General features: G+C 42.4%; 1 protein-coding gene across 1 annotated transcript; it reads right to left on the bottom strand.

Annotated features, from left to right (window-relative positions):
• Nucleotides 1-5,329: 5,329 nt before the first annotated feature.
• On the bottom strand, nt 5,330-9,190 carry GCNT2 (glucosaminyl (N-acetyl) transferase 2 (I blood group)). Its single transcript, XM_031060227.1, is given in 6 exon segments — nt 5,330-5,519; nt 5,521-5,741; nt 5,743-5,841; nt 5,877-5,971; nt 5,974-6,237; nt 9,097-9,190. Coding segments are annotated over 6 exon segments (963 nt in total).
• Nucleotides 9,191-11,886: the final 2,696 nt, after the last annotated feature.

Below are 11,886 nucleotides of genomic sequence, written 5' to 3'. Positions count from 1 at the left end.
GCTCTGGAATTCTGGTTTGTCTGTTTTCTTGTTTGCCCAGCAAGACAAGTTATCTCACCTGACCAGGGAAGGGAGATAGCTGGTAAAGATGGGGGGGAGGGGGGGCATTCCTCAGAAGAAAAGATTTTCTTTCAAGATGAATTTGCGACAATGGAGGAAAAAGAAAACCAACACTCCTCCTTAAATATGTACAAAGGCTCAATTTCATATTTTGCCCACAGCAATTTTCATTTCAGTGGTGTATGCAAAAGCAAAAGTGTGTGTGTGGTGGGGTGAAGTTTTAACTAAAATAAAGATTGTTGAGCTTCAAAGCAGACCTCAGAAGCTGTAAAGAAAGAATAGAAACTCAGAAAAAAGCAAGAAGCTTATTTAAAACAAAGTGTTCTGATTTAAGGCAATGCATGCCATCTTCTTGAGCTGTTAGGCTGCTGACAGTCATAAGAGTGTTAAACTGCACTCCCGTGTTTAAACATCTGATGGATAATAAGGAAAAGTCTCACTTCTAGTAGCTTCCTCTGGTATGTTTTGGAGGAAGCTTTTCTGTGCTGTTTTTGACCCATAAACTAATTCTAGTGTGTATGGGATCCTGGTTTTGAGGAGCTGATTTCCAGAGGGTGGTTCAGGAAACACTTGCTTCTCCCAGTGGGAGTGAGCTGGACTTGTGGGAATATGCTGGATGCCAAGGACAGGCAAGAGGAGAGCTGCTCTGCAGGAGCTGCTAGGGCCCACCCCAGCACCCATTTAGGCACAGTTCTGCCAATTTCTACCCTGTGTGCTGGCATCAGGGCTTGTACTTCAACACACACACATCCCAGCTGTGTGCAACACAGCTTTAGGTGTGGTCAGATGAATTTGCTCATAGGTGAAAGGAGGAAATAGGTTCAAGTGGTCTGGTTGAATCTTCCCCCTAAAAAAACCCAGCGCTGTTGGCAACTCAGCATGTGGGAATATCAAGAAAAGTCTGTTACTGCTGGACTGAAGTTTCATTAGTTACATGCATGAGTTATCACAGACATTACCTGATGTTGTTGTTTAGAGAGAAAAACAAATCTTCCTTAAATTACTCTCATCTAATACTGCTCTTCAAGGAGCTATGTTCTTTGAAGCCTCTTACACCAATGTCTGATAGTTGAAAGGTAAAGGAGAACCAAGTGAAGGAGCACAAGCCCATTTAGTAGCTGTGCTTTTCCAACAAGTCTTACTGAAGACATACCCATCCTTATCCCATCATCACTAAGTGCTGTTTCAGTGAGAGGCAAACAATTGGTTGTGAAAAAAAGGATTATTTCTTTGCAGTACTTAAATTCCAATGACTGTTAATTGCATATAGACCAGAGCCTGCTTTAAGTTTTATCTTCTCAGGTGAACTATAATATCTGCATGGGGGCTAGAGGACAAAAGTAATTTTTCAGAATTTCTGCAATTAAGGTGTTTTTGTGATTGCTGCAATAGTGTTGCAACACTTTCCCTTCAGCAGGTTTTTCAAAAGATGAAGGTTTTGATGGTGAGATTACAACAACTTCATGGGCATGAGACTCAAAAACAGTCACAGGAAAATCCCTATTTTTTTAATACTTTATTCCTATGAGAAGTTCTTGCTCAATCAGGAAGTCTCATTAAAATAATGGAGAATAGGAACAAAAGAACGAGCATTAGTTATATGAGTAATGATGAAGACATAGGTACAAAATCCCTTTTTTCTAGAGCGTGGCTTATTCAACCAGCATCACTGTCTGGAATCATATTTAAAAAACCTGTGTGTCTCTGTCTGTCTGACTTTTGAAGGGTGGGGACTAAGCTAAGGAAAATGAACAATTATCCCAGGCAGAACAGAGCCACATTAGTGTATATTAGAATGACGTGTGCGTTGCAGGGAAGGTTGTTTTCCAAGAGCCCGTCTACAAATGACAGTGGGATGGACAGGTACCAAAATTATTTTGAATTATTAAGTTGCTGTGGTGAAAAGTTCAGTGCAAGCTAAAGCACCTGAAAAAAAACCACAGGTCTGTCTGTTTAAGCAACTGGCCATGTAAAAACTTAAAAATAAGGAAATGTCTAATGTTGTAGATTAATATACTAGCAGTGCTACTCAGAAACTTCTGGTATTTCTCTTTTATCTCACACTTACATCCAAGGGGTGTGAATGAGGTGTTGTTTGACAGCTAACAGCTTTATTTGGGACATAAGGCTGCTGCATCAGAAAAACTGCAGTGAAGGACAACTCCCATTTCCCTTGTGATCCTACTGCAACTACTGGAGACATACCTGTAGCCATTTTTCTTATTTTTCTTATTTTTCTGTATACCATTCAGCTCCCAACTGAGGAATTGACATCTGGATGATGCAGATATACTTTCAAAGTCTAGGAGTGGTTTAACACTCCACCCACAAACAGAATTAGTGGTCTGCTTTAAGACACTGGGAGTATCATCTCACCCTTTTCTGCCCGCTTCAGTGAGTGGAAAATAAAAGCACTGATCTCCCTTGTAAAAGCATGCTGGTGTCTCTGAATGAGAAGTGCTGCTATTACTTCTTGTGACCTTTATTTTCCCACTTGAGCAAGGCATAAATTGCTGGTGATCAGCAGAGATGGATGTCAATGGACACACCCCTGCATACCCTGAGGGAATGTTTGCACGGAGACTGCTTGTGTCCCAAATCGTCCATATGCTGTGACTATATTGCATGAAAGTGAGGGCAGGAATTTGGCCTGGAAGAAGTAAAGGGGCTCAATAGCATGGCCTAGGGATGCACACCTCTCCCATGGCCATCACAACCCACTTTATGCTTTTTTTCTTTTTTCTTTTTTTTATATTTTTTTAGAGGGAGGAAAGGTATACGAGTGGTAACACTGCTGGGACGTGGCCACTGACCTGCATTGTGGTGGTGCGTGCTTCTCCAGAGTCCTGGGGAAAGTCATTAAGGGCCATTTCAGACCTACATACCTTAGAAATACTTTCTCTTAATTCCCCCATGCTTCTCTTTCTTATATGAAAGGTGACTTTCAAGAATTTTCTGTCATGCAGGAGTCATGTGCAAGATAAGCAGCCTGAGATAAATACCAAAGATAAGTTAAGGCTGTTACTTGAAAACCAGCTGAATAGGATTGAAAATCTTTAGCCTTTAAGGGGGTAAGAAAAAGTCTTGGTCTTCATTACATGACTCTAGGCAACAAGCATGCTATTTTAAGATTTGTGGGCAAGTCTTGTTTTATCTTTTATCTGAACTGATATTATCATGGCTGATACTGATACTGCAAATAACTGTTTGGTTTAGCTCTTTCATGGTATGCTATCCATCCAAACTGGTCCTTAAATGACTCCTCTGCTTGCCTGAGGCCTGCACCTTTTTGTTCTAACAGCTGGACCACCGTCCTGAAATCATTATCTCCCTGTGATGTACCTGGAAACTTAAAGAAAGTGGCTTAGTCAAACTTGGACAGAAGTTTTTTGTTAGAGCCTGGAACTGAGTCCCAGGCTAACATCCCACACACTGAGGGATGACTTCTCACCCCAGAATTGCCCAGCACTCATGGATCTGACTTGGATACATTCAGGTGAGTGTCTGACTGAGTGTTATCCTTTTAAGTTTGGGTTCAAAATCCTGCGCAACCACAGCCTCTGAGCACATCTGTCAGAGCCACGTGGCCACTTTTGGACAGGCAATCTAATGTGATGGCAAGGGAAAAAAAGGAAGAGGAAACAAACATATGTGCTGTGGGAAAGTTTCATCTTTCAGACACAAAAAGAACAATCACAAAAAAAAATGTTATGGCCATACTGGAAAACATATAGGGATTATCATGGAAATTACAATTAAATATTTAGGCTGTGTGAGCTACACAGTGCAGTACAACAAATGTCAACCACCTAAAGCTTTCTGACTGTGGAGAATATATCTGGTCCCAGGTTTATGGCTTCTGAGGCAATGGACTGTAATAAGATCACAGCAACCAGCTTCCTGGAAAAGTGATCTAGCTACAAATAATACATGCTCATAATTATTCTACAAATATCTCAATCAGTAGTCGCTTGTGCTTCTTGAGCAGGCCAGTCACAAAATACAGTTGCCAGAAGAGCATGCACTATGTTCATAAAGTTATGAGATAATTTGAAAGTTAATGTGCTCTTTGTTACTCTCCCTATGTTTATTTCCCACAAGTTACAGTAGGGAAAAGGTGGAAAGAAAGAAAAAGACAGGAGAAAAAATTTTACCTGTGCTTCTATTCCTCATATCCCTGCTTTGGGCTGCTGGGAAGCTCTAGGCATCTGGGAGCAGTGGAGTCCTACCAGATGCTTCTAAAAGCAGCATGCACGAGGGTGAAATCCTGCTCATCTTCCAACCCTTCCCCAGTCATGCAAAGAAGCATGAGAAAATACACACAGTAAAGAAAAAAAGAAAGTAATAGTAAATACACACTGTAAAGATGAAAATACTGGTTCTTATTCTGCTTTTCTGCATAAATTCTTGACCTTGTACAATAAAGTTTAGGCAGTGGTTATGAGTTTTAAAAAATGTGGGTTTTTTATAACTATGGGAGAGCTGCTGTGTGTGGTCCACAGAAAAGCATGTGAAGACTAGAAGTCAGCTCCAGCCTGAATTCAGATTTCATGAGGGGAATTGACTTCAATTTGTTGAGAAATAGAAATTCCGAAATCAGAATGAACATCTCCTACAAAATTTCTTCACTACAATGCTTGCATAGATGGCATATTTTAATCTTTATTACTTCTCTTTTCATCATCTCAGATTTTACAGGTGAATCAGCTGAAATGTCCAAGGATTTCTGTTTGGACTTAGATCCTCAGGCATCTTTCTGCTCAGTCATGCAACAGTAGCTCACATTCTGGACAGCACAGTCACCTTTCCCTCAATGCTCAAAAAGGGTCAGTAAGATTATTTGATAGATCAGCCTTATCTAAGAATTCAATTTTTCATCTAGATTTTGACAAAATCAATTTCAGATAACGCTTCTGCATGTGCACCTATGAAATAGAATCATAAAATGGTTTAGGTTGGAAAAAGATCTTAAAGATTTTGTAGTTCCAAACCCCTTTCCATGGGCAGGGACACTTTCCACTTGACCAGGTTCCTCAAAGCCCCATCCTGCTGGCCTTGAACACTGCCCGGGATGAGCTATTCATCACTTCTCTGGGCAGCCTGTTCCTTTGCCACATCACCACCACAGCAAAGAACTTCTTCCTTACCTGTAATCCAAACCCACCCTTTTTAAATTTAAGGTCATTCCCCGCATCCTATCACTGCATACTCTTGTAAGAAATCCCTCTCCATCTTTGTCCATGTGTGAAACAGGCACAAAAGTGTCTATCTACAGGAAAAACAAGTGGAAGAACTCATACTCACCTGGGATCCTGCAGGGCATCACCCAGAAGTGCCCCTCAGGGCTGTTGGTGTCCTTGGGCCACACCAGCAGATGGAGAACACGCTGGTCCTGCAGCACAAACCCCACAAAGAGCCAGGTGATGGCCATGGACACAGAGCCAAAACAGATGGTCAGATGGACATCTGCACAAAAATGTCCACAGCATGAAAGAAGAGTAAAATTGCTCCCTGCCCACATATTTGGTGCAGGTGGTGACATGGGGAGGTGGCAGCATCCTGGGTGTGATGTCCTTGCCCTCAAGGTTCTTCAGCAGCTGGATAATTTCCCTGTTGTGCTTCAAGGAGAGGTCCTGACCACAGATGTTGAGCAGATAGCACTAGGGCACAGCCAAGGCCAAGCAGGTCTCTCATGCAGTGGAGGTCAGCCCACGGGTGGGAGGTGCTGTCCTAGACCACCCTCTTTGCCCAGGAAATGAGAGAGGCGCTGAGAAAGCTGTGCTGCCTGCTGGAAGGGAATTGGCTCCTTGAATGACATCCACATGAACATGCTAGACATTCTGGAGCATGAACAGCTCCCTGAAGAAAAGCTTGAAGGTCTCAGACTCTTTGTGCAATGTCATGAGGTAGGAAGGGTGCAGGCGGCCTCCTCAGCTGCGAGGGCACAGGTGATGCGGTGGTTCTGTGTGATGTACTCTGTGCAGTTGGGTTCTCTGAATGGCATTTTCCTTCAGAAGGACGCATTTTCCTCAACAAGTGCTTTACAGACTTCTGCTAAAATCAAGCTTGCTGAGAAGTTCAGCCTCCAAAGAAGTTTTTGTGCTCGCAAATTAACAGTGTAGAAAACAAATGGAAATGAAACATTGTGACTCAGAACACCAAAAGGGCAATATCTGCCTGTTGCACAGAGGAGTAATTCATTGCTCCTCAGAAAAAGTCTGTCTTAAAATACAACATCAGACACCACCAACAGCTTGTTTTGATGGCTGTGCTTGCTTCCTGCTGGAGGACTCATGGATCCATCTGATGCAGTGTGCAGCTGCTGCCCTTACTTTCAATATTAATAGTTGCACAGTCATCACTGATGTAGAAGCAGTGTAAGTGAAGAACAATTTGCAGATGGAATCTGCTCCACAGCACCCTGAAGATTAAACAGACATATTGAGTAATTATTGTCTTGCCAATGAGCAGCTGGCACATATTTCAGTGTGTCCCCATATTCAATGTATGGGTATGTTCTTAACTGCTTCCTCCCCACTCGCCCTGCATGTATCATATAGCTGTTAAAATTTCTGTGCATGTTCCCTATGACAGGAAAACATCATGTTTACCTCATGCCATTCTTTTTTTTTAACTTGTAGGATTTTTTTAACCCCCCCCAATGTGTCAGTCATCACTGCTTCTGAATTGTGAAAGACTTGTAACATGAAATAAATGCTACTTCAGTATGTCTAAATGACAATTGCACTACTAGATCAAGCATATATATAAGCTATTGTGGCCTTTCTGCTCTTTGATATTCTGGATAAATACAATTTCTAGAAGTCAATAATCAGAAACCCAGTTCAACACATACCATTTCCCAGCCAAAGAGCACAGGATGAAGAAGAACCACTCATTCGTCTTCCACATCTTTATTTCTGTCTTCACTATTTTTCATTTCTCATGTAAGGCCACAAAAACTCACATATAAGAAGCAAGATAATTCTTTTGCCCTGGTGTAGAAATCTGCTTATTTCAGTGATATTTTTATTTGCAAATTTGAAATCTAACAGACAGTTTCTACTAAGAGTCATGGATGACTTGTGATGAGCTTCAGGTTTACATCTATGGGGGTGTTTGAGGGTCCCCAGGATGAGGGAAGAGATGAGAAAACTCCATGTTTCAGAAAGCTGATTTATTATTTTATGATATATATTATATTTAAAAAAATGGTATACTACAGCTATACTAAAGAATGAGAAAGGAGACATCAGAAGGCTAGAAAGGAATGAATAATAAAATCTTGTGACAGATGCTAAGATTCCAACCCAGCTAGCTGTCATTGGATATTAATTAAAAACAATTCACACGCAACCTGTTGTAAACCATCTCCAGACCACATTCCACAGCCATCAGATAGTTATTGTTTACATTTCGTTTCTGAGGCCTCTCAGCTTCTCAGGAGAAAAATCCTAGTGAAAGGATTTTCATAAAATATGTCAGAGACATACATCCATCACAAGGAACTGGGTTAGTAAAACCTGCTATTTAAACTATTCAAATTAACCCTAGGCTTTCTGATGAGACATTTGTATTTCTAAGAACTGGGCATGCATCTGGTATAACATGCTTATGCAATGAGAGCTTGACATAGCTCTGACTAAAGTGAAATCCTTGGTAACCAAACTAACCCTCCCCACCTCAGGAAAAGTCAACACACAAACCAAAAAAACAAATAAAAAAACCAAACCAAAGCCAGTCAAACAAACAAACAAAAAAATGTATAAGCCACATGAGCCACCTCAATGGAAAAAGTAGTTTTCATGTATTGGTGTTGCTGATTTACAGACTCATCCAAAGTTCAAATGCAAGGAGCAGCCAAATCCAGATGTACATATGAACCATATTATGGCACCTATCATCTGCAAGGTGTGAGGAAACATCATGAGGGTCCTGGCTTCTTCTGTTGTACATTGTATTGGACCTCTGCATATTTTAGGTACAAGAACAGTGTTATGGGACAAAAAAATAATAGATGATCGAATTTACCATGCAATTTAACAAAAAGGCTGTGTAAAAGGGTTCTGTGCTGGCAGAACTCAAGCTGCTGCTGGCTGGGATTTGCAGTGCCACTCCTTTCTGTTGTTCCCTGGACCTGCATTGAAGCAATTTTCTTTTAGCCTGAGAGGAGTTTTTGGTGTGGCTCCTGTAGTGGAAACATACTCCCCAGTAGGATGGGCATTGAAATGTCTTCCATGTGAATGAATGGGAATAGAGCTTTCTAGATAAAGAGTATATTATCTTAGGAATAGGGTTAGTACTCAGTAAACTGCTCCTGGCCTTAACAAATATAGGTAATTGGTTTCAGCTAATTTGTTAGCTAATTAAAAAGCAAGGTGCACAGGTTTTGCACATTAGTTTTGAGGTCCTGTTTGGCCTCAGTCAGTAGCAACAAATGTGATGCATTTCATGTTTATTTGGAGTCACTTGGCATTTTTTATTCTGTTGCAAGGACAAAACCATCTGTGGGATGATGTTCTTTTTCCTGGCCCTCTCATGCAAAGCTGTCAGTTTGAACTGGCACCACTGTTAAATTCACAGTGAGACTGTTGGGAGAAAACAATTTTTGCTCAGTGCGGTTTTTCTGATTTGGAAGTGCACATAACCACAGATTGCTGTTTTGTGCCCAAGTAAAGGATCTCTTCATCCCTCACACCTTCTGAACTGAATGAGACAAAACTGCTTTGGTCTTGTGTTGGTTTGGGATGTCCTACAGTGTGCATGGTCTCTCTAAAACTCTCCCCTTGGAGCAGCCCTGCCTGGCAGGGGTCTCCTCTAACATGTGCCTTACTCACATGCCCTGTCTGAGCTGGAAGGCTGGAAGCTGTCAGCACAGGGGAAGCGAAAGCAGACTCTGAGCACAAAACCAGTCAAAATTTATTCACATCACTCCTCTGCCTTCCCTTTTTCCTTGCTCGTAGCAGTCCCTGCCATTCCTGCGCTTCCCAGGAAGCCATCATCTGACTGCTGAAAGAGAAGAAAACTCAAACCTACCTGAAGCAGGAGTTCCCAGGCAGGCGTACTGACACCGGACAGTCACAATGCAGGAGCACAGGCAGCAAACAGGAGGAGAGATGGAATGACACATTGAGGCAAGTGCTAGCTCAGCTCACATGGTCCAGCAAAGCCATCGAGTAATCTAATTGCACACAGTCAGTGGGCACATCTGTCTGCACAAACAGCAGGGGCCAGACAATGCATCCATCCCATCCGCCTTTGTCTTGCTGCTGTCTCCAGCTCCAGACACGGAGCCTCCCACACTGCAGGAGCTTTGCTGCTTGTCTGCATTTGCAGCAGACTCTCAGTACAAAGGTTTAGGGAATAGGTAAGCTGCCTAGCCTCTTAGCAGAGCACATTTTGCAAATCAGGATTACTAGTGCTCCAAAGCAGAGCACTCGACAGCTCCCTCCTCCAATTAATTTCCAACAGGGACGTGTACTCGCCTCTGTGCAAACTACTCCTCATCACCTGCTCAGGAGCAACAGCACGGCATCCTCTTCCCTGCTCATTTATCCTCCTGCACAGGGAAAGCAAGACATAATTAAACACCTCCTAATAGAGGACAGGCAGGCTGTGGTGGTGAAGCTGGTTTTAGCTGGTTTTCTTCTGTAAATATGACTAGATTTCATAGCTGACACTGGTGTAGTCAAGGCATGGATAGGGATCTGTTTTCTCCCTGCAGATTGAAATCCACATGGGTGTACAGTAAAGTACAAATGTACATGTGCAGCTACCATTTGCCCTGGAGGAGTGTCCAAAGGCAGCTTACAATGGCTTTTGCAAACGTTTGGGCACTTGCTAGCTTTATGAGTGTGAACCCGAGGGGTTCCCCTCGATGGTGTTAGACCCTCAGAGAGGTGTCAGGGCAGGGCAGCGTCCCTGCAGCCTAGGATCTGCATGGTCAGGGGTCTGCTCCCAGCTGCAGGTGTGTTAGAAGCCAGAGGAGTAAAGCAACTCCATTTGCAGGTTGGGAGTCACCTGCTCTGCCAAGCAAGTCTGACAGCCCTGTACCACTGCCCTGGGTGCTGGTACAGGTGACTGGCTGTGTCAGAGAGAACAAATACATGGATCAGATCACTGCTATTATTTTTAATAATAAATCCACTAAATATGTAGCATTATCATGCTCTTAATTCTGACAATATATTTTTTTGCCAGGTACAACATGAGCAGAGAACTTGTAGGGATCTAGAAAACACCTACTGTCAAGAATGACTGAAAAAATATATATGTTTATTATGGCATTAGGAAAAAAAAGGGGGGGGGGCAGGAAGTCTTCAAATATGTAAAAAAGGTAAACCAGAAGCAAATTCTGGTTCAAACAGGAAGGGAGTAGCTGATTCTCTCTGTTCTCTGTGCATAGGAGAAGAACTAATCATCTTAGATAGCATCAGAAGAGGTGAAGATCAGACATAATGGAAGCTTTGTAGTGATAAACAGTTAAATGTGGATTAGATTGTCTAGAGAGGCTGGAAATTTCCTGATGATGGTTTTCATTGGCAGGTTAGGCGTAGCTTTTTCAGCAGTTTTACGGGTCATACTGGTTCAGACCTGGTCATTTTCGAGGTCTTTTCCAGCTTTCTTTCCTCTGATGATCTATATGACAGTACTGTAACTTAGTTGTAGCTGGGCTGGGGATCCTGTTACACTCAGCAAAGGTAACAAGAGGAGTTTGTCATCATTTAGAAATATGCTCATGATCTTTGCTAATTGCTATTAACATTGCAGTTTGGTTAAAATCAGGATAGTCCTGGACCATTCATGGAGAAAAAACATTTGTGATATTTGCGATTCATCCTAAGCATAAAGAAAAATCATTTAATAAATGCTTAGTCTAACAGTTTACCTATTGACAGGTATTTCACATCTCATATCTTTTCTCATCGTAACACAAATTAGCTTGATCACTGCTCCATCTTTTTTCCCCTCACTGAATTATCGGGATTCTTTTTCAGCGGGCTGTAGAGTAGGTGTCTGCTGTCCTTAATGTCTTCCTACCTAAGAAGATTTTTCAGTAGGTTTAGGTAGAACCAAGCCAGGACTTGCCTTGGGAAAGCATTTTTCTCCTCACCATCAGCATCTGTGGTGTGCCACCTGGTTTTTGGGGCTCTGGAACCTCCCAAAGGGCTTTAGGATTGAAAGCAACCTCATCACACTGCACTGCAAGTCTAAGTCTACTGGGGAAATGATGTTAGACATCCTTGACTGTTGGAGCCTGCCAGGTTCTTTGTGGGTAATGAGAACCCACTGGCAGAAGTGCAAACCCTGGCTGTCAGGGAAGTTCACCAGTGCTGCACAGCTGCAGTTTTCTTCCCACCAGTGGAAAAGTCACCATTTGTAGCCCAAAGTCTTTTCTTAAGATTTAGCCTAAGATTTTCAATTTCTGTTTCCTTGTTTTCCCTTTGGAGGCTTTGCTGTGTGCCAGGGTCTCCTCACCAGAAGCCTGGGCAAAGCAGCCTGTGCTGCTGAGCTCTCTACCTCACCCCAAACTTGCACTAAAAGTTACCACAGTTCTAATATGAACACAGGGGAATTTTTTTTTCCCCTGTCTTTGCTATCCACAGACACATGGAAGCCTGTATCACCCTTTTTAGAAGGAGCCCTGCTTTAGGCTCTATCAAGTTCTCACATCATCTCCACATCTTTTTCCTGGTTATCTTCTGGAGCTGTTGATGAGTGCACACCCCAAACTGCTCAGCAAAAACCTGGAACTTCATTCTGAGTTTTTCAAATTGCCAAGCACCTTCCTGTTTGCTTTTGCTTAGGGTGGAGGCTCATGTTTAT

Source organism: Geospiza fortis, unplaced genomic scaffold, assembly GCF_000277835.1.
Source record: "Geospiza fortis unplaced genomic scaffold, GeoFor_1.0 scaffold219, whole genome shotgun sequence".
In the NCBI taxonomy this organism is placed as follows: Eukaryota; Metazoa; Chordata; class Aves; order Passeriformes; family Thraupidae; genus Geospiza; species Geospiza fortis.
This window is presented reverse-complemented; position numbering and strand designations above follow the sequence as displayed.